This window comes from Heterocephalus glaber, unplaced genomic scaffold (genome assembly GCF_053883595.1).
Source record: "Heterocephalus glaber isolate CG9 unplaced genomic scaffold, H.glaber_assembly_v1.0 deba00001428, whole genome shotgun sequence".
NCBI lineage: Eukaryota > Metazoa > Chordata > Mammalia > Rodentia > Bathyergidae > Heterocephalus > Heterocephalus glaber.
Genome location: NW_028258293.1, coordinates 31,033,842 through 31,060,030, shown reverse-complemented (window position 1 = coordinate 31,060,030; position 26,189 = coordinate 31,033,842). Strand labels below are relative to the sequence as shown.

Sequence of the window (26,189 nt, the reverse complement as noted above, 5' to 3'; positions counted from 1 at the left end):
GCCCTAGCTGGGAGGCTTCAGGCCTCATTCTTTCCCATTTACCTACTGCAGGCCAGCCATGTGCCAGGGGCTTCCATACTCAGGGTCTCAACCACACTACCCTTGGAGACAGGAGTTATCGACCACTTTCCAGATGAAGATGCAGGCTGGAAGGGGTGAGGTGCCTTGTCCCTGCCCAACTGTCTGCCTCCTGATCTGAGGTACTGACACAGCAGTACCTATGAAAGCTGAAAGAAATAGCAATGGTCCCTGAAAGGCTCCAGGGGAGATGGGCTCATGGGCACACAGATCTCTCCTCTGGGGAATGAAGGTAAGGATAGCACCTCCCTGGTGAAGCTAAAGGAGGCCCCAGCGCTGGGCTACAGCTCTGTAGAGGAGCCAGTCCACCATTCACATAGGAGTCTTCGCATATGCCCAGGTTGGAGAGGGGCCCTAAGTCATGACTTTCATGATGTCCATGAGGTCTCCACCAGCCTGGGGCCTTCTTTCTTTCCCTTGAGGTGGGACATTCCTGCCATCTCTAGGGGATGGGGCCTCACTGTGGCAGATGGGGACATAGACTTCTGGAAGGTACTCACAGGGCCAGGTGATCTGGAATCACTTGGTCCCTGGTCTTTTAGGTGGGTTCAGTTGAGGATGGATCCCTGGAAAACCTGAACCCTTGAACCTGGCATTCAAAGCCCTAAACATGCTAGCCCCACCTCACCACTCCCAAGGCACCCATGCTTTGGCCATGTCATGGTCCTTAGTCTTCCCCATGTCCCTTATGATACTACCACTTTGCTACTGCTATTTTCTCTGCCTAAATGACCATAGCCCCTTTCCAACACCCAGTGAACATTTACACACCTGCCAAAGCCTACCTTCTCCTAAGATGCTTTCCCACCCTGTTCTGAGTGAACCAGTAATAGCCATGTCTGACTGGCCTTGGTGGTAGGACCCTTGCCTTGTTCATTCCTTTGGTCTAGTGCCCAGGACAGGCAGGTACTGGAGGATGAATGAATGAATGAATGAATGAACCAGCCCAAAGGCTTCTGTGATGCTCACTCCTGAGGTCGCCTGCCCACTTTCTCCTCCCTCTGCTTCTCATCTGCATCTGGCCAGATGCTCTTTTGGAATCCTGCTTGCAAATAGCTACTGGACACATCAGCCCATGGTTTCTCTTGCTGCCTTCCGTCCTCACCACCCCATCATGCCACAATGGCTGTCTTCCCTCCAGCCCTTGCTTCCCACCCTTCTGGTCAAACCTTCCCCCACCCCCCTCTCTCTCCCCACCCCTGCCTCTGCCCCTTTTCCACTCCCTGTAAGAAGTCTTCCTTGAACCCTCCCTCCCACCCCAGAGTGCCATAAAGGGCATACCTGGACCTGTACCCCTCTGACCACTGTGTCTAGGTGTGACCCTGGGTTACCTCTCCTGCAAGACTGGGGGCTTCCTGAGGACAGAGCTGGCCCTAAACCACCTTTCTGTGACCCCAGTATCTGACCAGCAAAGGTCAGTGGAGAAGGGGGACGTCAACCTCAATTTAAAGAACCTATATGCATGGAAGTCTGGATTTGCTCAAAAGTCAGTTGGAATTGAGTCTACACTCTCATAGTTGAAGGTTAAGTGATATAGAACAGAAGGGCAGGGCCACATGTATTGAGGGCTTTCTGTGTACAATCTGGGAGTCATCCTTGCAGTCCTGGGGAGGGTGCCCACCTCCCATTGACAAGTGAGGAACCAAGGTCCGGACCCACCCCCACCCCCACCCCCTGCCACATGTGTTGCTGCAGTCACATGGAGCCCAGATGCCCAAGCCCAGTCTCCTTTCTGAGGGCCAGAGCTCTGCTGCTTCCTGCCCTGGACTCCCTCGCACATGTCCCTTCTGCTCAAGGCTCCAGTCTCCCCATCGGGATCCCAACAGTGTTGAACTGAGTCCCATGGTCCCTCTCCTTATTGGAGAGACTTTTCAGAAGTCCACTAGGGGGCAGGCAAGTTGTTCTAGAGAGAAGCAGATGCCAGTGAACCCTCGGCCCTCTCTAGCCATAGGCTCACTGGGCTCAACTGTCCCTGGCTGTCCCAGCCTGGGGATGTACAGGGATGGGGGCTCACTCTGAGGCATCTTTCTTGGGGAAATCTCCCTGACCACTGAAGGATAGTGAAAGGACAGCAGGTCTCAGTATCCTATCACCATCTAAAAGTACTGGACCAAGTCCTGGACATGTGTCAAATGCTTTGTCTACCCTCTAACTATTTACATTTTCTACTAACACCATGCTCAACATGCTTTCCTGGGCACTGGCTCATGTGGCCTCCCACACCTTATCCTGAGAGGCAAGTGTGACTGTCCCCATCCACAGCCAAGAAAGAAAGGCTTTTGCCAGCTGTCCTCTTGCACAGATGACTTAGTCCTTCCTTTTGGGCTCCAGACACAGCAGCATCTCTGATCTGTGGTGAGCCTCAGATCTCCCTGACAGTGCTCAGCTTGGTGGCCTGGCCCAGAATGGGGTGACAACTCTCTGTTCCCTGTCCCTCCCGTGATACTTCTCCCCACTCACATCCAGTCACCCAGTCCCAGTTAGTCCACCATGATGGTCTCTGCCCTTTTGGGGGGGCAGTGTTGGGGATCAAACCCAAGGCCTTGCACATGGAGGGCAAATGATCTACCGTGGAGCCACGTCCTCAGCCCCGGTCTCTGTCTCTCTCCACCCTCAGCAAGGACACCAGCCCCCTTGCTGCTCTCCTGCATCCATTCCTACCATCTTACCTGCAGCATAGGCCTTACCACCTCACTTTTCTACTTGGCATTTGTTCTGCTCCTGATGGCCAAGGCCCTGTGCCAGGGAGCTGCCAGTTGGCCCTGCCCCACCTCCCCTGCTTGCCAGCCCTTTCCCAGCCCCGCCCTGGCCTATGCCATTCTCTCCAGGCCCCATTCTCAGAACCCCGGTTCCAACCTCAAGGAACTTTGTATTCCTATTCATAGTTACCATAACCCTGGAGACTGGGAGCCAGTGGCCTGGAGGCAGTAGCCTTCCTCTGTCCCCACACTGTCTGGCATAAAGTGCACCCAGCTGGAGGACATGACAATTTCCACTGAGCTCTTTTCCAGAGCTGTTATTATGCACATTGCCTGGAGGAAGCTCTCTGGGACTCTCCGTTGCCCCCACATGCCCACCTTGAGCCCACACACTGCACTTAATACAGCCTGGAGCCAGACCAACTTCCCAGGTGGGGGTAAGAACTCGGACGGGTAAGGCTACCTGGGAGCCCTAGGGAAAGGCATGGTTTGTTCACTGTGCAGCCAAACTTCACCAACCCCATCCAGCCTCTTGGTTCTCTGGCCTAGAGCCCCCTTTCTGGTGGTCCCCCTACCTTTCCCCACCTGTCCTCTCCCTACTACCCACTTATCCTGGAAGCCCCTATTGTCCTAGCCCCACCCATCTCCAGCTTCCTGCTTCATTGGTAGCTACTGAGTGCAACATCAGGATTGACCAAAGGCCCAGGAACATTGAAAGGGCTGAGCCAGGTCTCCCCAGGCACTGGGCAGGCTGTTTTCATGATTCCCAGTGGACAGCAGGGGAGGGTTCTCACCTCACCTCACTAATCTCATCAGCATGGGATATCTGTAATTACATCCTCCTTACAATCACACAAGCTAAACATTAGTCTCTCCATTTTTTAGGTGACGCTATTAAGACTCTATCCAAGGTTACCCAGTGGTAGAATTAGGCCTCACTCTCAAAGTCTCCACCACCTGCACCACTCTGGGAGCCTATAGATCACGCCACATACTCTAAGGGAAGAGGTGATGAAGACAGGTCACCCACTGCAAGGTGAGGCCCAGCAACGTAAATGGGTGAGCTCTGTAGTGAGGTCCAGAGGAGCAGGCGGGTGAGGCCAGGCCCCCAAGTGAAGCCGAGGCCAACAGCTGGTATCTGGATGGGAAGTGAAAATGCTGAGTAAGGCAGGTGGCAAAGGTCAAGTTTGGAGCTCCAGTGTACATGTGGCTGTGCGAGTGTGGGGGCAGGGAAGCCGATGACTTCCGGACATCGAGAGCTTTCTACAGACCTGCTGTAGCCTTCCTTGCACTGGACAGCAATGATGTCCAAGGCTACATTGCAGGGAAGGGGCACTTAGAGAAGTGGCTTGCTTTCTGCTCCTGCTGTACTGACACAGGGAGCCCTTCAGACAGTGGGCTCAGCTTCTGTGTTGCTGGCACGGAACCTCACAAGGAGTTGGCAACTCTGAGTGAGCTGACAGGGAGAGATGGGAAGAAGGAGAGGAACCAGGAAAGGGAGCAAAAATGACTAAGCACAGTCGGGAGAGAGCAGGAACGGGTGAGGGGATGATGGAGGATGAGTGTGAGTGGCCGATAAAGAACTTGGTCCCTGTGAGGAGAAAAAGAGACAGGAAAATGGGAAGTGTGATAGGTGCTATCAAAGGCTTCTAAGCAGGGGAGGGAACCCCGTCAAGGCTGTGTTTTGGAAAGATTCCGTCTGGCTGCCACGTGGAGGATGATTGGGCGAACACAGTCACCGGAAACGAGACCCTGGGCCAGGAAGTTGTCCAGGGGAGAGAGCCAGGAGAGAAAAACACCCAGGCCGAGGCTGAGAAGAGCACCATGAGAGGCTAGTACAAGGTGCCCAGAGGGAAATTAAAGAAGGAGGGACACCCCTGTAATCCCAGCACTCTGGGAGGCAGAGGCAGGAGGATTCAAAGTTCAAGCCCAGCCTGGACAACTTAGTGACTTTGCAATACCCTCTCTCAAGATAAAAAATAAAAGCAGGCTGGAGAAGTAGGTCAGTGTGAAGGCCCTGGGTTCAATCTCCAGTATTGTAAAACAAACAAATGAATATTTTTAAAAATAAAGGAGGCAGTGGGCAGCTGTGAAGAACCAAGGGAGAGGGGCTGAGGGTGTCTAGCCAGAGCAGTGCCAGCTATGGAGGCAGTGGATGAGCTTGGGGGGTAAAGGGGCTGGAGACCTGGAGACAGTGGAGGCAGAGAGAAGACAGTGTGAGGAAAGGGAATAGCAAGAGGAGGCAACTCCCTTCCAGGTCTGGTCAGAGGAGAAAGAGCTAGGGAGTAGCTAGAGGGGACCTAGAGGCCTGGAAGGCATTTGTGAAGCAGGGGTCTGTCCAGGCTGGTGGGAGAAGCTGCAGGAAGAGGGACTGCCCACAAGGTTTGGGGAGAGACGAGCTCTAGAGGGAGCCAGCCTCTGCAGATGGGTGGCACAGCCCAGCCCCCCGAAGCCAGGCAGGTCCCCAAGTGGGCAGGCACAAGTTTGGTTTTGAAATTGAGTTCAGGCCCCAAATCCAGTTCTCTTGGCCTGAATACCCAGGGAGAGGCAGATGTCATACCACCTGGTGGAGGCCAAACAGTGGCATCCCCAAGGCCAAATAACCCACTTCCAAGCTTCTAGACCTAGAAAGAGACTGGCTTCAGGGACAGGTTCCAGCATCCACCATTCAAAAGACAGCATCCAGAGCTCCAGCCCAGACCGCTAACTGGATTAATCACAGTGGGCCACAGCAGCATCTGACTAATTTAGGCCAAACTGTGTCTTTTCCCCTCTACCCTTTTCACACCCCAGGAAATCAGTCCTAGTAAAAGCCACTCAACTCTTGTGTGATCTGCTTCTGAGAAAATCAGAGTCACGTGCAATGTGAGACAGTAGCCCCATCTCCAGGAGCGTGTGAATACATGTGCTGTATGTCTGTGTATGTGTGCATCCGTACACACAGAAGAAGGCTCTTCTGCCCTGTTTCTGGTGTGTATGCACTGGGTTTGGGGAGCCTGGACATTTCAAGTCTTACTGTGTGAGTGCAATGTTTGGTATTTGTATGTAGCATGCAGTTTACACAGATATATGTATTGTGTGTACCTCGTACATGCTTTTGGTATGTTCTGCATGTATCATGTCTATTTATGATTGAATTTGTGCAAGGTGCGTGTCTCTGTATTAGTCACATTTCCATTGCTGGGATATGATACCCAACATCCACAATGTAGAGGAGAGGTTTATTTTGGCTTACAGTCTCAGTGGGCTCAGTGCACAGTCAGCTGGCTCCAAGGTAAAAACCACATGGCAGAACAGCATGGTGGAGAAAAGTTGCTCACCTCAGGGCAGCCAGGAAGCAGACAGAGAAGGGAGGATCAAGGGACAAGAATCAGGGAAGATCAGACCCATGGAACCTGCTTTTTCTGACAAGTCCTCATCTCCTAACAGCACAGTCAGCTATGACCTCACCAGTGGACTAATCCACCAATCCACTGCTGAATATAATGCCTCTATGATCCAATCACCTTCCAAAAGCCCCAAATCTGAATACAAGACTTCTGGGGAACATTTTAGCTCTAAACCATAGCAGTATCTAAGTATGGTGACTGACTTTTGAGAGTGTCTCTGCAACATCTGAAATATTTGTGAGACAGGTGTGGTGGCACAACTCTCTGTACTCCCTAACACTCTGGGAGGCTGAGTCATGAGGATCACAAGTTCAGCTCAGCCTGGACAACTTAGTGAGGCCCTGTCTCAGAAAAGAGGCTGGGGGGCTGAAGAATAGCTCAGTGCAAAAGCCCTCAATGAACCCCTATTTCCAAGAGAAAGAAAAAAAGGAAGGGAGAGAGGGAGGGAAGAGAGAATGGGGGGAGAAAGAAGAAGGAAGAGGAAAAGAGGAGGAGAAGAGGAAGAAGAAGAAGAAGGGGGAGGAGGAGAGGAGAAGGAGAAGAGAGCAGAGAAGAATGGAAAGAAAAACAAAGGGAAGGGCTGTTGGTAGCTTGTGCCTGTATGACACTTCATGTGAGGTGATGCACATCTGTCATTTCCATGAGTTGTGGCCCTGGGCGTCCTGTGTCGCCACCTTGAGAGCACATATGGAGGGTGTATGTGTGGGTGTGATTCACAGGTGCATGTGTCTTGGGGGAACGTGTGGCTGCCATCAGCAGGTGGAACATCACAGGGGGAGGGGTGACTGCCAATGCAGGAGAGGGGGCTGCCCCCACTTTACCATCTTCTGACTGGGTGACTGGACCTAGTTCCTGCCCTCTCGAGCCTCCACTTCCCCCAGAGAACAGCAGGTGCAATGTCCTCAGAAGGCCTCATGGTGGCAAGGACAGAGGCAGCATGAGTGGGACAAGGGGTTATGGTGCCTGCACCTAAGAAGACACTATCCCAGTGAGAGCTTGGTGTGTCCAGGCCACAGCCCTCCTGCCCAGCCTCTGAGAGCCTCTGCCTGCCCCATGCTGACCACTCACACCACCCAAGGACAGCTCCCCAACCACTTCACTTCCTCCCTGGGCTCAGCCAGTGCAAAGAAGAAGCAGGTGATTGACACAAATGGGCTCATCTTCCAACAGCCCTGTTCATCCAGTGTTGTCCCCACTTGACAGAAATGGAATGCGTTCAGAGAGGTGAAGTCCTCGGCCCAAAAGCACACAGCAGTGAGCAGCACAGCAAAAATAGGAATCAGAGTGTATCTTTTTCCAAAACCTGTGCTGCCATCTTCCCTCACTCTGCCCTCCTCTGGCCCTCCTCATCCCATCTATGGTGGGAACAGGAATATTATTCTACGCACAAAACTTCGAGATTATCTGCACTGTTGGCTAATTAATGAGTATTAGGTGTGTAGGTGGTGGACCCCCAATGCCTGGACCCATCTGTACTGGGTTGTGCAACCTCAGGTTAATTATTTAACCTCTCTGGGTTTTCTTATGTGTCATCTGCAAAGTGAAAAGAATAATAGTAATAATAATAACAATGGTAGTAGTAATCAAGTCTACTTCATTGGGTGTAGGAAGGATTGAATGGGTTGTTACATGAAAGCTGCTTTAGGAAGCTGCCTGGTCTAGCCTATCCCCTTTCCAAATTGAAATTACTCCTGCTAAGAAAGATTCATGGTTCTGCTAACCAGAACGTTCACATTTGCTTCCCTTATCTCTGTACCTTGGTGGGGGAGGTGATATTGTTACTTCATTTCACAGGTGGAGTTGTTCGACCATAAGATCCCATCTCAAAAATAAAAAATAAAAACACTGAGGATGTGAAAGTCCTGAGTTCAATCCACAGTACTGCAAAAAAAAAAAAAAAAAATGGCCCAGGCCAGGCTTACACCAGCCTCACCACAAAGCCCACCTGCCCCTCACCATTGCTGCCACCATGGTCCCCTGTGCCTCTCAGAGGGAAGTATGTGGCATGGCCCTCAGTTCTATCACAGTTTGCTGGAGACGCTGACTCAGGCCCCCTCCCCTGAGCCCACTGAAGCCACTCTGGCCTGAGGGTGGAAACAGCAGTGTACGATACCAAGCCCTCAGGACTTCTATGCTGGCTCAAGTTTAAGGACTGGGCTCAACCTTGGAAGAGTCTGCTGTGTGAACCCGGGAGTCCCTGCTGTGGAAGAAAAGAAAGAGAAAGGGCTGAGAGAACCAGACTCTCACTCACCGCGTGACTTCAGGCTACGTCCTCACCCTCTCTAGAGGCCGCCATCCTTGCTGCAGTGGAAGTAAGGGAGGTAGACAGCAGCCTCCAGTCTGCTGGGTGTGCAGCCCCTTGAGGAGGCTGGAATCCTGGTCTTGATGGTGGGAAGGGGCCTCAGGGAACTACTGGGGGCAGGGTACACTCACCATGGGCACATTCCTGGGGGCACAGCCTCAGGGGCTCACAGGAACAGGCCCCGATCTGGGCACACACAGCCTACTGGCCAAGGGTCTCCCTGACACAGCACTCCTCCCAGACCAGGACTCATGGCCATGGCCTCCCATCATGTCTCTCTGTGCCAACAGGTCCCTTCAGTCAGCCAGAGAACATGCCCTTTCCCACAGGAAGATGGTAGCCAACCCTGTGCCAATCTGCTTTGCACAGTCCCACCATCTTCTCACCCCCTTGAAGATGGCAGAATGACTATCTCCATTTTGCAGACAAGGAAACTAAGGCCAGGAGGGAGAAGGCTGTGCAGAGGTCACCTGGTTCCCTTACAGCAGGGCTTCCCACATGGCACAGCACCTACCCCCTCCTGCAGTGCCCTATTCCCATCAGCTCTGGCCTGAAGGGCACATGTGCTGGTCACCACCTTGCCTTGACTCAGCTCTGCAGCTACTGTTGGTTTGGAGATGATGTTTTATGGCCTCAGTGACCGAAAAGAAAGCCCATACAGTACCAGCCAGCACCATCAAGAAAAGGCCCCATCAGGGTTAACCTTCAAGTGGGTAAAACAGAAGGGAAAATTTGCACGGCTCAGAGAGATAAGCCTGTGGGTTCCCAGCAGCCTCAGTGGTGCAGAAGGCTGTGGTTTCACGGTCCGCAGCACAGCACAGAGTCAGGCTGTGGGGATGCTTCTAATACTGCACTGCCTGGTTTGCCCACTCTCAATTTTTCTCTCACATCTCCCCTTCCCTGGGGGCCTCCGGGAGCCTCCGGATCAAGCATCAGCCACAGTGTGTACTGGCAGGACTCTGAGCCGGGAGCCTCCTGTACAATGGCCTTGGGGCCTGGGCCTCACCTGCACCTGCACCCCCTGCCTGGGTAAGTATCTGAGTGCCACAGGGCGGGGGTGACCCATGCCCCACTGAGAACTAAATCCCAGGTACGAAAGTCTCAGCCACACATGGGGGCTGTGGAGGCTGAGGATTGGGATGGGAGCCCCTGCTGCACCTTACCCCGTGTCCTGTGTGCCCTCTGAGCCACAGCCCCTCCTCTGCAAATGGGGTCAGTGGTGTCTTTGCCTCCTGGGAAGCTGTGGGGAGAAGACAACTCCGCAAAAGCCCCTGGCACCAGGCCTGGGCTTACAAGTCCTCCTCATTCCCACTACACAGACCTCGGAGCAGGGGGCACACCATCTGCCTTCACCCGCACATGCCTCTCTCCCAAGCACCCAGCAAGCTCTCAGCTCACCACTCCCTGTTGTCCTCTTATTGTCCCTCCAGAAAGTGGTCCTTAGCTGGTATGGTCTGAGCCCATTTGCCTTAGGGTACAAGGGAGGGTGGACAGGGAGAGGACTGGGGAGCCCAAGTTCTGCCCCAGTAGGTGGGGTCCCAATAGGGGCTGGTGGGGAACTCCCAGGGGCCCACAGGGGTGCTGGGAAGGGGCAGGGAACAGGGACACCCACATCTTGCACTGAGATCTGGGCTGGGAGGCTGAATACCTGGACTCAATTGAAAGCTGCTTAATGGGCCGGTTACACAGCCTCTCTGAGCCTCAGTTGCCTAGTCAGTAATTGAGAATAAAGACACCTACTTGGAAGACTGCCTATGGCTACCCCTGCTCTGATTTGACACAAGGGGAAGAAATGGCCCATGGTGAATATTCAGCAAAAAGTAAACTAGATTGGGGGTCCAAGATCCCATAGTCCTTCCTACTCTTGTTCTACATTTAGACAGGGACAGCAAAGCCTAGCTTAGTAATTTGTCCAAATTCACACAGGATGTGTACATCACTGCCTTTCTGGGCAACTAACTCCTCCATAGGACCCTGAGGTTGCAAAACCCTCCCCCAGGGAACCCTGAGCCCGAGAGGCATCATCTCAGAATGACAGTGCTAAGACACAGGCAAAGACATGCCTCCTATCTTCACTGACACATGCATGGGGGAATGAAGCATTTCCACAGAAATGCCAACTCTGTGAGGTCTGAGCTGTCCGTCTGTTTCTGGAGTGTGCAAACAGGTACTGAGCAGCACTAGAGACAAAGGTGGCCTCAGTGGCCTTTAACAAAAAGCCACCTTCTCCACCGCTGCCAGGCAACTCTAACCTGCTCAGTTCACCCCCACTCTCCTGCTACTAACTCAAGCTCAGCCTCCTGGACTTGGCCTTTAAGGCCTCTAGACTCACTCATTCTCTCTGCTCAGGGAAGTCCACAAAAGTAGGTCCTGGACATTATTCACCAGCTCCCTAGGGCCCATCGGGGAAGAGCTCATGTTTGCTGAGCAAGTAGCATGGGCCAGGCCCCTGACAGGTGCTTTACATGGGTTACATGTGACCCCTCAGTGAGTCCTCATTAGCATTATAATTAGTCTCACTTTGCAGAGCAGCAAACAAAGGTCAGAAAGATCAAGTGACCTGCTGAGGAAGGGACGAGATTTAGGAAGGGTGCCGAGAAGTTTCTGGCTTTTAACCAGAGATCCCAAGAGACATCTGTAGCGGGTGGGCACGCTTGATCACCCAGATGTCTTCAACTCTTGGGGAGCCCCATCCAGGCACTAAGTAAGGTGGAACCCCATGAACCAACTAACCACAACCGCAACCCCTGCACTGGAGGGGGGGCTGCCCACCCCCAGCCTGCCATAGCCCCAGCCCGGCCCTCCCCCTGCTCAGGCACAGCCCAGTAGTTTCTGCTTGGTGGCAGCTCCAGGAAGAGTGAGGCAGTGCTCAGGCAGTCCAACCTGGTTGGGGTAGCAAACCAGACAGAAAAGCTTGGAACAGTCTCTGTCTAATTTAACCATACCGTGTTCACACTACACTCTCATAGACATTTGTGCCCTTGGCAAATAATCTGGAAAAGGAAGCCATCAGGGTATAGCTGAAATATTTCCCCAATCTGATGATGGCAAAAAAGCCATCATAGCAGTTACCCACAACCCCCGGGGACAGGCCACCAGCCTGGGCCCAATATCCTAGTTCTGGCACCAACCCCAAGCAGTAGCTACTGTCTTTCCCACTTTACAGAGAGGAAATTAAGGGTTCCATTTGTCCAGATAGAGCACTAGGTTCTGATTAGGGGCAATATGGACCAGCTAAGGCTCTTGCAAACACAGATCTGAGGGCATGGTTGGAGGGAAAGGGAAGGATAGATACCTGTCCCAGGCTTTGATGGGCTCCTTACCCACAACCTCCTACTCATCCCCCCAGGGCAGCTCAGGAAGGCTTCCCTGACCTGTGAGGCTAGGTCACACCCCAGGGCCACTTGATGTTAGGTGTGTCCTCTCTGGGTTGATTGCATCTACGCAGGTCCATTCCCAGAGTGGTCTGGATGGCAGGAACAAAGGGCACTACCTGTCTACACTTCAGGGAGCCCAGCTTTAAGCCCAGTTTTATCCTGGTTTGCCACAAGGCACTGGGTGGCCACTTTCATAGCTGTTGACGGGGGTCCCAGCACTGGGTCACTCAACACTGTTGACATCAGGGAAAAACAACATATTGAAAGAGGAGTCTACCCTTGGAACCAAGGCCTAGAGAGTAAGGGAGACATCCCTCTTCCAGTTACCCCCACCTTAAGGCCACACCCAGCAGAACAGGGTACGAGCACTTTGTGGAGGGAAGGCTTCTAAAATAGGGAGTGGCACCCTTGTGCTTCCCCTGAGGATAAACAGCAGTGACTGATATTCTAAATAGGTATCAACCACCTGGTGGGGGGGGGGGTCAAAGTCTTAACCCAGCCTCTCCAGGAAATATCCCTGACCCCCACCCTTACTGAAAATCCTTGTGCGCTTGCTACCTGACTTGCTTCCCAATTGGACACCATTACCTAAGTGACTATATTTGTAACTTTATTGGATGTTCATGGCTGTGGCCCACGTTGCAGCCACGTGGGTTTCACCCTATAAAAGTCTCTGTAAAGTGGGGTCCTTGGGCTACCCACTCCGAACCCCTCCTGCCCCTCAGAAGCTTTCCTATCAATAAATATCTTCCTAATTTAAAACTAAATAAATAAAATAGGGAGTGGCTTTGGAAAGATCTGCTCCAAATCCTGATATAAAAGACAATACAGCCACCCCATTTTTGGAAAGCACTTTAAAAACCCAGTCAAGAGGGTGCCCAAACTTGGCTGGATTTAGCGTTGTGGCCTCAAATGCCTGCCTCTTACAAGCGATGCGACTTGGGCTGTGCCATTTAACCTTCCTGAGCCCAAGATTCCCAACATTAAATGGGGATCTGACCAATTGGTTTTTACTTGTATTTACTGCCCACACCCATAGTCTCAGATTCTACATCTTGAGCAACTAAGGACTTCGATAGTCCGGGAGATGCAGGGGAGGAATGGCTACTGAGCGGGGAACCCCCTCCGTGGCCGCCCCAGGGCCAACGAAGGGTCATTTCCTTCCGCGTTCAGTGGCCGCCAGTCACCTCTCCTGGCTCTCCCCGTCTAAATGCGACGGCGCAGGCGGCAGGGAAACAGGGGCAGGCAGGATTTCCTCTCGGGACCTGCGCTCCGAGCGCCACCCCTTCCCTCACGGGGCCCCAGGCTGCACGTGCCCCTACCCCGGGGCCTCCCTCCCACAGCGCAGCCTTTGCTCTCTTCTCTTCCCGGCCCTTTCAGTTTGGCCCCTTCGCCCTTGCTCCTACTCAGCCGGTGTTCCAGCGTAGGGAAGATGCTTCACTCCACTCCCGCACTACCAGTTGCAGAGAAACCGAGTCAGCCTCCAGCCCAGGAGCGGGCGCTAGGACCCCACAGTCCAGGACCCTAGGGGCGCTGCGGCGGCGGGCGGCGGCGGGCGGGCCCGAGAGGTATTTAAACTCGGCGGCGCCGCCCCCGCGCGGCCGGCTCCGGTGGGGTGGTGCATCGGCCGATCCTCCGCAGGCCGTGACCCAGGCTGGCACGGGTGGGACTGGGGTCAGGTTTGCGCAAAATGTGCCGAGGCTGCTCGGGAGAGGAGCGGCGGCTTCGCTGAGCCAGGTAAGAGCCGCCCGGGGAGAAGGCCAGCTGGCGCCTCGGGGAACCCTGGGTCCCGCGCCTTCGGGAGCCCAGCCGGGCTGGGATGGTCCGTTAGGACGCCCTAACTCTCCTTCCAAGCGCCTCGCTTTGGGCATGGAGCGGGGCTTAACCGTCGGTCGGTCCCTGAGAAATCGCCAGGTACCCGTGTCATTCCATCTTTCCCAAGAAGGGGTGAGGCCGGCATTCCCATTTGACAGGTGGGAAAAGTCGTCCAACGCCCAGGATTGCCCTGGAACACAGATAGTTAAGGGTAGCTCAGGACTTGGATTCCGGTCCCCTCCAGTCCTCTTCGCCCTCTGCTCCAGCCTCAACGTGGGCTTCCCATCTCTCTGCCCTGAGGTAGTCTGCCCGTTTCCCTGGAGGGGGCCTCCCCGCTCTCCCAGGGGCTTGACGCCAGCCTTTTTCATGGAGGGTGAGATGTGCGGACCCCCAACCCCCACGTCTAGCTGGCTGAAACTGAGCCGTCACAGCCACATTCCTTTGGGTTAAGGTCTAATTCCCCCGTGGGATGCACGTGTCTCCAGAAAGGGGCTTGCCCTTAGTGATTCACTACCCGCCGCTGTAAAACTCCGCAGTAGCTCTCCCAGGACCCCAGTCTGCCAGTAAATCAAATGGAGGCCGAGAGCCCGAGAGGGACTCCTTCAAAACCTAGACTGTGAGCTGCTTTGCTCCGGGTGCCTGTGTGCTCCGGGGCTCAGGCGGATTATGGGGGGAGATCTCAGCCTGGTGTAACGAAAACAGTTTCTTAGGAGGCAGAGGGGCTGATTCTGATCCTGACTCTGCTATTTGCTGCCTGTGTGATTTTGGGGTAAGTCGCCTCTCTGAGCTTCATTTTTCTCGTGGGCAAAAATGGGAATACTTCTGTAGGGAGCAGCTGGCTCAGCATATGCCAAAGAAGACAGCACTCGGGGCTTGTAGACCTGTATAAGTCCCAGCTCCAAAACACTTAGAGGCTGAGTCACTTCATGTTTCTGAATCTCAGTTTTCTCCTCTGTAAAATGGGAATTACAGTAATTGCCTCATTGGGTGGTTGTGGGAATTAAATGAGATGACATAAATCAAAGGTTTAGAAGAGAGTCTAACATCCTTATATAGTAGGGACGGGCTTATGATGGTTGTGAGCATTTCCCCCTCCCTCTCCCTCTCCTTCTCTCTCACATGCACACACACCCACACGCACATGCACATGCACAGATATTCTTTGGCACTTCTCCAAGTCAGAGTCCTGCTATGTCTCCTGCCTCCTCTTGCCTACCACCACGTGTCAGAAGACCTGGGACCTCCCTGCTCAGCATGTATCACCTGGGATCTCACCTTTGCTCAGCCCTGTGTGTCTCTGTACTAACCTCGAAGGATGCTCAGTGTCCTAGGCTCCTCCACAGCTATCCTCCACGTGATCGTCACACTAGCTGGGACGGCAGCCCTACAGATGAGACAGAGGCATGGGGGTAGGGTGTGTGTGAAGGGACTTGCCCCAGAGCAGGGCTAGTGAGCAGTGGAGTTTGGATGTGAGCCTGGGTCTGAGGGACCCCAGCCCTCCCTTGTCAGAGAGCAGCCCTTAAAGGGAGCACACTGTGTCCTGGGCACTTCAGAGGGTGCACACAGCTGAGGGGTCCCTGTCTGTCACTGTTCCATGTGCTGCAGAGACTGCCCCTTCTGGATGTGCAGATGTTCACCTTGGGGATTTGGCAGAGGAGGGACAGTAAGGGTCCTGCCGGGCATCTCCACCTGGAGACTCAAAAGTAAACCCAGGCCTTCCTTGTCCTCATCTCTTGTCACCACTCAGTCCACTGCTGTTGAGCACGTGTCCCCAACTCTGCCATTTGTTCATGAGATATTTTCTGAACACCTACTTAGTAAGGCCCTGTTCCCACAGAATAAGAAATAAAATATCAGAAAATGGTAAATGTAAGAAAAACAATAAAACACATGAGGGACTGGGAGAACATTCCAGGCAGAAGGAACAGGGCAAAGGCTGGGAGGGAGGGATGAACCTGCTCTGTTTGGGGAACTGGGAGAAAACTAGAACTGGGAAGGGAAGGGAAGAGAAGATGGTAAATGGAGCCAGAGAGACATGCAATGTCTGGACATTTCTGGAGATGTTCAAAGTAGACATTGGTGATTGGGTACATGATTTTGAAACCTCACTCTGGCTGTGATGTATAGAACAGGTTCTAAGGGGCAGAGTGGAAGCAAGGAAACAACTGGGTTGGCCCTTGCTGTGGTCAGGGCCCAGGATCCTGGTGGCACCTGTCTGGCAGTGATAGAGGAAGGAGGTGTGCAGGTCTAAGGTCTTTTCTTCTAGGAGAGCAGTCACAGCCCACTGAAGGGAGGAAGGAATTTGGCAGGAGGTGAAGAGAGAGTCAAGGGGCTTGCCCTGCCAGTATCACCATGTCACCGAGACTCTTGATGTCATTCCCTGTGTCACCCTGGCCTGGTGGGTACCATGAGATGGATCTCAGAGGACAGTGTACCCCCTCTGCTCTAGGGGAGGATCCTACAGGGCAGGGGAGGGTAGAAAAGCATTGGGTGCTTGTGTGGGCTCAGAGTACAGAACCAAAGAAGGCTTCGTGGAGGAGGTGATATCTAAGCTAACAGCAGCGGGACTCGGAGGTATTCAGCAGAAGAGGAGGGGAGAGGAAGTGAAGGTTGAAACAGTGAAAAAAGGTTCTTAGTGGCTAGAGTGAGAGGACCTAGTGAGAAGGGAGGCTACAAAGCTGGCCAGAAGGTATGTTCCCCAAGGGCAGCGGGTGGGTGTTGATTCTCATTTGATGCTGAGTATGCTAACGTGAAACAGGTGGTGACATCTTCTTGCTTTCTTTTTTTTTTCTGGGGTGAAGGATTGACACAGGGTCTCTCTATGTAGTTCAGACTGGTGTTGAACTCACTATGTAGCCCAGGCTGGCCTCAAAACACAGTGATCCTCCTGCCTCAGCCTCCCAACTGCCGGGATTACAGACGTGCAACACTACACATGGTTGACATCTGTTTTTTAAACAACAGAACAAAATCTCCCATGAATATAAGCAATACTGCTGAGGGGCAGGGCCTGTTGGCCTCAGGGAGCCAGGGAAGAAAGTTGAAAGATAACCCTAGAGGGCCTTGCATGTTCCAGCAAGAAGGGACCTCAGAGCAGCTATCTTCATCTAGCGATCATCTAAAAATCATTGCTGTTCACTTTTAGACAATAGCTAAAGGCACAGCCCTCAGAAGCCCTGCAAAAGCCTTTTCTCCCAAGCCTCCTTCAGAGTCATAGTTCAGCATTCATTATTGAGCCCTCACTGTGGGAGACCTAGGGACCTTACAGCATGGAATTTAAGGACCTAGACTCTTGAGCCAGGCTTGCCTGGACCTGCCACTTAGCTGGCTTTATAGTTAGCCTCTCTGAGACTTAGTTTCCCTTCTACAAAATGAGAATGGTAATAAGGGAACCAAGAAGTTGTTGAGTTATTATAAGAATTAAGTGAATTCCTAGTCGTAAAGTATTGAGAAGGGTGCCTGGGCTCTGGAAGTGGGGCTTGCAGTGAATAGATCTCGTTTAATCCTCAATGAAACTTGGTATGGCTGTCATTAACCTCAGAAAAGGAAACAAGGTGAGGTGACTTATACAAGGTCACACAGAAGGGAAGTAGAAAAGATAAGAGGGAGCAGTCAGATATGGGTGACTCTGAGTCCAGTGTTCTTGGAGGGCATTATATGTCCCTCATTGTTAACACTTTCTGTCCATATGATAATCACTCTTTGTGTCTCAAGTCCCTAGCACAGAGCCAGACGTGAGAAAACATTCAGTGAAGTTGTGACTGATTGATTGATGGATTGATTGATTAAGTGAATAAAATTGAAGAGTTGATTTGTGTTTCCCCAGCACTTGGCTTAGGACGGTCCCCAAGGAGAGAGCCCTGGGATTCAGTCCTGCCAAGGGCTCTGTGGTTCCCTCAGCCCCCTCCCTTGCTGCTCACAAAGCAAGTCCCAGTGCCCCCATGCGACCAGTGGCCTCAGCGAAAGTACAGGCCTGGCAGCCTGCGCTGGGGGAAGTCCGAAGAACAGTGCTGGGGCCCGGCTGGTCCCCTGGTGGGGCTTCCTGTCAAGGCCCTGAGCCCAGTCCTTGAACAATGGCAAGGGCTGGAGAATCAGAAAATCAAAAGAAAAAGGACAAAATGAGGAGGGTGAGAGCAGGGGTTGAGGTGGAGGGCTGGTGGGGTGTGGAGAGAGGGCAGAATGAGGAATTGTATTTGGGGCCTAAGGGGCTGAGACGGGGGACCTGCTGTGGTGTGGGTGGAAGTGGAGTCAGAGGCTCCCCTCCCACTCTCCCCAGCCATGAGCATGGCCCGGGGCAGCCCTCGGGTCCTTCTGCCTCCTACGCTTCTCCTCCAGGCTGTTCCCTAGCAGGCCTGAAAATCCACACCTGACCAAGCCACCCACTGCCCTAAAACTCTTGCTTCCCCAGAGCAATGATCCAGCTTGGCCTGGCTTCCCAGGCCCTTTGTGCAACCCCATGTCCCACCTGCTCCCTCCCCCAGTATTCCAGCCCAGCTGTGGCCTGGGGCTCCCGAAGGCAGGGAGACAGGGTGGGAGAGGTGGGACTGGCAGCAGGAAGGGGCCAGTGCTCTCACGGTGTTTCCCTCCCCTCCCTCCCCTACACAGAGCCATGAGCCACCAGATCCTGCTGTTCCTGGCCGTGCTGACTCGAGGCCTGGCTACCTCCCAACACCGAGACAAGGTGCCCTGTAGGATGGTAAGATGCTCTGCCAAGGCAGGGAAAAGGCTATGCCACACCACCCTTCCCCTGCAGTGTCCTACTGCCCTGGCCCCAGAAGCCAGAAGTTAGATTCAAGAGAGGAAAGGGATTTACCTTGCATTTCATGAGCAATTACTAGAATGTTTAAATACCCTGTTTACCCAACAGCCCTACCAAGTAAGCCTCAATATTCCCATTTTACAGAGGAGGAAAATGAGAAGTAGATGACTTAGAGAAGTAGATGACTTGTACAAGATTATTTAGTTAGGAACAGTGACCCCAGTATTGAGCTGTATCCCCCTAAACTGCCTCTGCAGAAGAGTGGGCCCAGCTGAGAGATCTAGAATGTATAGGAAATGTGGAATGAGAGGTTCCTCTGTACTTGTCCCTCCCGGAGACAAATCCTCTTCCCTAACTGGACTCCTACCCTCTACAGTGCATCTCACTCATCACTGGTAGGTCAGTGAAACTTCCTCCAGGAAGCCTCCCTTGACCTTTTCCAGGCTGACTGTCTGGCCACTTCCTCTTCTGGGCTCCTGCCACTCCCTAGCACCCCTCTACCTCAACACTGAGCACACCGAGCACGCTGGGTGACTGGTGCGTGATCTGAGCTAATTTACCTTCCAGATGTCTGTAAGGGTGAGAAGCCGCATAGGTCAAGGCTGGAGCCTGGGCTGGAGAAAGGACCAACCCTCTAGCAGCCCCACTTGGACACAGAATAGGCAACTGCTGCAGGAAGCCAGAGTGCTGGCTGGTGACTGGCAGCCTTTCCCCTGGGCTTATGATGTCTTCTGTGGCCACCACTCTTCTTTCCCCTTTGAGTCTTTCAGAGATTCTGAGAACCCAGAATGATGGGCTGAGAAGGCCTCAGACATCATCAAATACCAACACACCTTGGGGAATGGTGAGAAGCTCTATGAAGTGAGGGACCTTGGTCCAATAGGTAGAGAAGAACAAGGGCAGCCTTGGTTCCTGAGAAAATATCATAGATAGCAAAGCAATCTGAAGTAGCATGGAAGATATTGCAGGCAGGAGTAGAGAGGACATCTGCCACTGCCACCACCACCACCCCACTCCAGGACAGAGTCAGAGCAGGAAGTGATAGAGTCAGGATTCTCACCCATCTGTCCTTATGTTGCCCACTGCCAGATGCCTCTTCCTACCCTGGTATACATCCCATGTCCAGATGGTAAGTGGAGTTGGTGTCAAGTCCCCTTCCTGCCTAAGGAGAGAGCTGGGTAGAAGATGATGCTGCAGAGAAAGCAGGGATGAGCTTTAAAGCCCAGCCAGGGCCCTGGGTCAGCCCCATCAGTCACTCACTGCTAGGAACTTGGGGCTGGGAGCTAAGGGGGCAGCTGGAAATGGAGTTCTAGGAGCTTCTGTGGCCTTCGGGCTCCCTCCTGCATTGAACTGTAAAAGTGGGCATCCCAGGACAGCCCTGCCCATCAGCAGCCCTGGAGCCTCTCTAGCATGGGTCCTGGCACCTGAGCAGCTAGCAAATATCAGACTCCCTGCTGGGCCAGTTTTGTGCCCTGGCCCACTGTCAGGCTGGTGCCTAGGGAACCTTCCTCTGTGTAGAGGAGATATGGGTGTGGGTTTGCAGGTGGGGTGACATGTGAAGCACAGTACAGTGCCCCACTCCACTGCCCTGTAAATGGTGCCTGGTGTGATTTCCTGTGTTGAAGGAATCAGGCTGCATGCCTGACTAGCTGAGGGCTCAGGAGTCAGAACTCAACTTGCACTGATAGGAAAAGAAACTTGCTGTTGTAGTTTTAAGCCTATGGCTCTCTGACCTTGCACAACCTCAGTTTCCTTAGGGAGGACAAGGGAACGAGGATAGGAGGGTTGAATGAGATGAGGGATCTGTGTACTCAGCATGGAACCCACTGCAGAGCTGAATTTCTTCTTTTTGTCATTTCTTCCTCAGTCAGGATGGTCTAGGCAGCTGAGGCTGGCTCTGAGGAGGCTGTGTCTGTGATGCCAGTGAGCAGAAAGGTTATGAAGGAGGAAGGGGCAAATACTGGCATGGTGGCCAGGGTAGGTTTCTAATTTATGTGAGTGTCAGCTGTGGGAGTATCTCTGGGTCTCCTGAGGCTTCAGTGAAGCCAGTTTCCCAGGAATAACAAGGCCGTCATGGTGAACATGCAGTAGGAAGAGTCACACAGAAACCTGAGACTGGGCAGCTCCCCCCCGCCCCCCACTCAGCCCAGGCTTTTGGGAGAAATGACAGAGCTGGGCCCCATGAGGAACCCCTAGGCTTGTGTTTCATCCTTGCTGGCTCAGCCTTGGGCTTCCTATGACCTCATCCAGGTTGCTACCTCTTCAGGTCTCAGTTCCCCAATCTGGGAATTGGATGAGCTGCAACTCTTTTTGCTCTGACAGTCTCTGACTCTAATCACATGACTCATCCCTTTTATTTCCCCTCAAAAAAAGTGATTGACTCCAAGCCTCCGCCCTGTACACTAAACCTTAAAACAATCCAGATGTCTGTGACTCTTGTCACAGTGGTGTGTAGTGGTCAGGAGGTCACTTCATGTGGGCCAAGTGGAGAGGATAGGAGTCAGGAGCCACAAACAGCCTTGGATCCCTTACTGAGGGTCCTGGACTCTATCCTGGGGGAAGATAAGCACAGTGGAGTTTTTGAGCAATTGCCAGTTGGCTTTGCAGATGGGTGGGTCAGAAGGAGTAAAGACAGACAGAAAGGTCCCAGGCAAGAGCAGGCCTGAGCTGGGTAGCTGTGGAAGTCAGGCCCTTAGCTGATAAATATAGAGGTTTCCGAGGCCTGGAGACACCAAAGGGAGACATACATTTACATGGAAAAATCCTGGCCCCATAAGGTACCTTCTGTGGAAGGACAAGAGTGATATCTTTGATGAGTAAGAGACCTGGGTTCAAATCCCAGCTCCTTCTTCCCCAGCTGGGTGATCCTGAAGTCATCCTTACCCTCTCTGAGCCCGGATTTCTGTAAATTAGATCACCCTCATATACAAGGTGGGCTGTTGTGAGGATCCAATGAGACTGAGGGCCTGAGAGAGCTCAGCAAAATATAAAATGCTGAGTGGGTGCTCAGCAAGGGTGAGTTACTTTTGGGATAAGAAACCAGAGTGGTAATATGACTTGATGGAGGTCACACAACAAAATCAGTCTTGTCACTAAAGAATGTTGACTGGGACCCTGGCCATGTTTTGCCCTGCTCCCCCTCCCTCCTTTTACCTCCAGGGGCTGGTTCTGGACCAGGCTGTGGGAAGTGAAGCCACTTATGAGGTGGGGGTAGGTAACAGCTGCAGAAAGGAGATCACATCTGGGGAGCTCATTGCAGAGCCCGTCACATGGAATGAGAGCCTGAGCAAGATAAGAACTGATGACAATAGAGACTGCAGGTTTCCCTTTAGAAATCTTTTTTTCCCAATGTGGCTTCCAATCTAATGCTGGAAATTTAACTGTCAGGGCCATAGAAGAAGGGTCTCGGAATAGGGAACTGGGCCCTGCTGCTCGCTGACTCTGGGTCACCCTGATTGACACATGGCTTAGCTTCCTGTGAAATGAGATGGAAATCAGTACAGGATTTTTCTTAGTTTGTCCTCATATCTGTCTATTAGTTCTCCATCGGTCTACCCATCAGAACTTCACTGAGTCCCTCCCTTCTCTCCAGTGTTGTACCGGATGGTAAGGACAAGGTTAGGGAGCAGGATGGGTCATCAGACATTAGGCTGGGTGGAGGAGAGTCTAGCATTCTGGGAGTCCATAGAAGCACCACTCAAGCCTGGAGGGGGCTAATTGTCCTTCTAGAATAGCCTGTCTGGCTGTGCCTCTACTGCACTCGTTAATGCCCTTTCTACCCTTCCCAGGTGGACAAGGAGGCCTTGTGCCAGGGTCTCAGCCTATTCCAGGTCCCTTCAGGGCTCCCATTGGACATCGAGTCCCTCGACCTATCTGGAAACCAGCTGAGGAATGTCCTGGTCTCACCCTTGGGCTTCTACATTGCCCTGCGTCGCCTGGACCTGAGCACCAATGAGATCAGCTTCCTGCAGCCAGGAGTTTTCCAGACCCTGCCCCACCTGGAACACCTCAATCTGTCTCGAAACCACCTGGCAGTGGGCACCACGCTGAGTGCCGGAGGTCTGGGTCCCCTGCCACATGTGATTTCCCTGGACCTGTCTGGGAACAGCCTGTACAGTGGCCTGGTGGAGCGACTGCTGGGTGAAGCCCCCAGACTGCGCACACTGTCTCTGGCAGAGAACAGCCTGACACGCCTGAGCCGTCAGACCTTCTGGGGCCTGCCTGCGCTGGAGCAGCTGGACCTGCACAGCAATGTGCTGATGGACATTGAAGATGGTGCTTTTGAGGCCTTGCCCCACCTGGTCCATCTCAATCTCTCCCGTAATTCCCTCACCTGTATATGCGACTTCAGCCTCCAGCAACTGCGGGTGCTTGACCTGAGCTGCAACAGCATTGAGGCCTTTCAGACAGCCCCAGAGCCTCAGGCCGAGTACCAGCTTGCTTGGCTTGACCTGCGAGAAAATAAACTGCTCCATTTCCCTGACCTGGCTGCCCTCCCAAGACTCATCTACCTGAACATGTCCAATAACCTCATCCGGTTCCCCACAGGGCTGCTGCAAGGCAGTGATGCGCTCCCCTCGCCTTTTGAGGGCTGGTCAGCCTTGCCCTTCTTCAGCCCCAGCTGGAATGCCAGCACCCATGCCCTCTCCCAGCTTTTGAACCTGGATTTGAGTGACAATGAGATTGAGCACATTCCAGACACCTTTCTTGAGCCTTTGACCTCCCTTCGATTCCTGAACCTCAGCGGGAACTGCCTGCGGGCTTTTGGGGCTCGGCCCATAGGCTCTCTGCCCTGTCTGGTGCTCCTGGACTTAAGCCACAATGTACTAGAGGCACTAGAGCTGGGTGCCAGAGCCCTGGGGTCCCTACGGACGCTGCTCCTACAGGACAATACCCTGCAGGACCTGCCATCATACACCTTTGCCAACCTGGCCAGCCTTCAGAGGCTCAACCTGCAGGGAAACAGAGTCAGCCCCTGCGGGGGGCCAGCAGAGCCCAGCCTCCCAGGCTGTGTGGCTTTCTCTGGCATCCCTACTCTCCGTGTTCTAAACATGGCGGGTAACGAGATGGAGATGCTCGGGGCAGGGGCCTTCCTCCACACCCCGCTCACTGAGCTGGACCTCTCCACCAACCCTGGTCTCAGGGTGGCCACAGGAGCCCTGGCAGGCCTGGAGGCCTCCTTGGAGGTCCTTGAGCTGCAGGGCAATGGGCTGACTGTCCTGCAGGTGGACCTGCCCTGCTTCAGCTGCCTCAAGCGGCTCAATCTTGCCGAGAACCGCCTCAGCCACCTGCCTGCCTGGACACAAGCTGTGTCACTGGAGGTGCTGGACTTGCGGAACAACAGCTTCAGCCTCCTACCAGGCAGCGCCATGGGTGGCCTGGAGACCAGCCTTCGGCGCCTGTACTTGCAAGGGAATCCTCTCAGCTGCTGCGGCAATGGCTGGCTGGCAGCCCAACTGCACCAGGGCCGTGTGGATGTGGATGCCACCCAGGACCTGATCTGCCGCTTCGGCTCCCAGGCTGAGGTATCGCTGAGCCATGTGCGTCCCGAGGACTGTGAGGAAGGAGGGCTCAAGAACATCAACCTCATCATCATCCTCACCTTCACACTAGCCTTGGCCATCCTCCTCGCCACACTGGCCACCTATTGTTGCATCCGCCGGCAGAAGTTTAACCAACAGTACAAAGGCTAAGGAAGCCAGGAGATCCTTCCAGGTCTGTGCAGGAACTGGAGGCACAGAGGAGTGGGAACTGGCCTGTGGCCACAGAGTGAGCCAGAGTCCCAGAACTCTGGATTCTGAATCCCAGCCCAGGGCTCCTTTCTCTGCATCCTGCTGCATCAGCAGGTGGCCCACTTCCCAGGCTGTGCATCTGGTCTAGCTGTGGAAGCTGGAAGTTGGGTAAGCTCAGGGGCAGCAAATCAACAGAGCTTCACAGAGCATCTGTTTGGGTCCACACCCTTCTTGGGGACACTACCAAATGAAACACATGCCTGCCCTCTGGTAGGGGAGGTTGTCCCAGTGCTGGGCAGTGACCACAGTGTGATGGCGTTGAGGTAGAAACCTGGGGCGCCACTGCTTTGCAGCCCCACAGATTTGGTGTGGAGAGTCCTGCTCTGGCTGTGCCAGGGAAAGGAAGGACTAAGCCCAAGAAGATTTGTCTGAGACATTTTTAAGCAGACTGTTTTGTCACATCTTCTAATAATGACTTTCAGCCTCTCTGGAAAATGAAGAGCTTGTGACCGGAAGAGAGAGCCAGAGCGTCATGAGTGTGTCCTGGATCCAGTGCTATTTGGCAGGCTACAGCAGCCCCAGCAGGACCTGGTTAAGAGGTGATCACCCTGGGCTCCCATCCAGTGGTGGACCATTCTGTTTCCTGCTCTGGACAGGACCTTTCCCTCCCTAGCACTCTCCTGTTGCACACACTGACCCCAGTACTGCCTGGACCGCACTCCCTGCCCAGGCTCCCTTCTCCATCCAGCCCTGCTGCTGAGCCAAGGGCTATAACCATAGGTATCTAGTTCTAGTTTGCACCCAGCTTAGCAGCTACAGATGCAAATCTAAGCCTTGTGGCTGCTTGGACATTGGTATTTTACCCTATTTTATAAAGGAGGAAAACAAAGCACCAGGAGTTTCCCTCCAGGGTCCCACAGCTAAAATACCATAGCTGAGATTCAGACCCACATCCTCCTGTCTCCAGGGTCTGAGTTTGCTGCTGCTGGGGCCACAAGCTGTTAAGTAGACAGGAAGTGGCCTCACATCACTTGGCCAGGGCCTGAAGTTCCTGTGCCATGAACACCCACTTTCTCCTCTCCAGGCAGTTGCAGGCCCTCTACTCTTTCTCAGCCTCAATTTCCCTCATTCTTTCCTTCGTGGACTGGTGTGTGTTTTCCTTTTTCTCTTCTACCTCCTGCATTCTCTCATTCCATCTTCCTCCACTGACCATAGTCTGAAGTTTGAGACCATGAAGTCCAACCTCCCCACTGCACAAATAGGGAAACTGAGGCTTAGGAAAGAATAGGAACTGCTTATAGCTGCTCAACTCAATGGCAGAGCCTGTGGAGGGAAAAATAGATTTCAACCTCACTGGGATGAGATTGAATATAGGCCTTCTCTCAGCTGCCACATGGCAAGGCAGTACTGCTCCAGACTTTCTTTTTGTTCCTCATCATGCAGGGAGTTTTTGCCTCCTATGAAAATAGGTAGAAAGACCCACTCAGATAAACTCTTGTCACTCATACCATGGGGTCATGAGCTGTCTGGGGAGAAAGGAAACTCTGGACCAGGCAAAGACCCTCTGTTATTGTCCTCAGCATCTTGCCCATGCTTGGCCCATGGGCATTTGGTAAAGTGCAAGAAAATGAAAATGCAGTTTTCTCCACCCCACTTTATAGATGAGAAAACTGAGACCCAGAGAGGATTAAGGGCTCATGGAGCTGATGGTCAGGGCCAGGCCGAGAACTCTCGCCTGGACCCTGGTGGTGTGAAGGCATCCGGGTGGCTCAGTCCTGGCTGATCACAGGTGCTACTGCATACAACAGTCTTCCTCAGGCCCAGAGCCCAAGTGCTGGCCCCTGCACTTGATCTATGAAACACTACACATGCTGCTGTCACCTCGCAGGTCTTCGGACCAGCTCTTTGTATAACCCACATGAATGTATTAAAGTCTAATTTTGGAAAAACGGTGTGTCTGCCAGCCTCTTCTTCATCGGGAGTCTGCTTGAACCCTGACTTCTTCCACCTCCTGTAGGGTCTCTTTCTCATGACCAGA

General features: G+C 53.3%; 1 protein-coding gene across 3 annotated transcripts; it reads left to right on the top strand.

Moving 5' to 3' along the window:
* The first annotated feature begins 13,442 nt into the window (after positions 1-13,442).
* Lrrc32 (leucine rich repeat containing 32) lies at positions 13,443-26,101 on the top strand. 3 transcript variants are annotated; one of them, XM_087211982.1, is made up of 4 exons: positions 13,443-13,582; positions 18,266-18,356; positions 22,208-24,134; positions 24,634-26,101. In XM_087211982.1, exons 2-3 carry the CDS (start codon positions 18,270-18,272, stop codon positions 24,110-24,112), a joined length of 1,992 nt encoding a protein of 663 aa, XP_087068108.1. In that variant the 5' UTR covers positions 13,443-13,582; positions 18,266-18,269; the 3' UTR covers positions 24,113-24,134; positions 24,634-26,101. The 3 variants fall into 3 exon arrangements, with proteins under 3 accessions (XP_087068108.1, XP_004863260.2, XP_012920492.2); XM_004863203.4 differs by having other exon boundaries at positions 22,208-26,101; XM_013065038.3 differs by lacking the exon at positions 13,443-13,582 and adding an exon at positions 13,602-14,429 and having other exon boundaries at positions 22,208-26,101.
* Positions 26,102-26,189: the final 88 nt, after the last annotated feature.

What these genes read in the sequence shown, in the direction of transcription:
- Lrrc32 (XM_087211982.1), top strand. Translation starts at nt 18,270, where the DNA reads ATGAGCCACCAGATCCTGCTGTTCCTGGCCGTGCTGACTCGAGGCCTG. An exon ending in ACAAGGTGCCCTGTAGGATG is followed by an intron (nt 18,357 to 22,207) that starts GTAAGATGCTCT and finishes TACCCTTCCCAG; the next exon opens with GTGGACAAGGAGGCCTTGTG.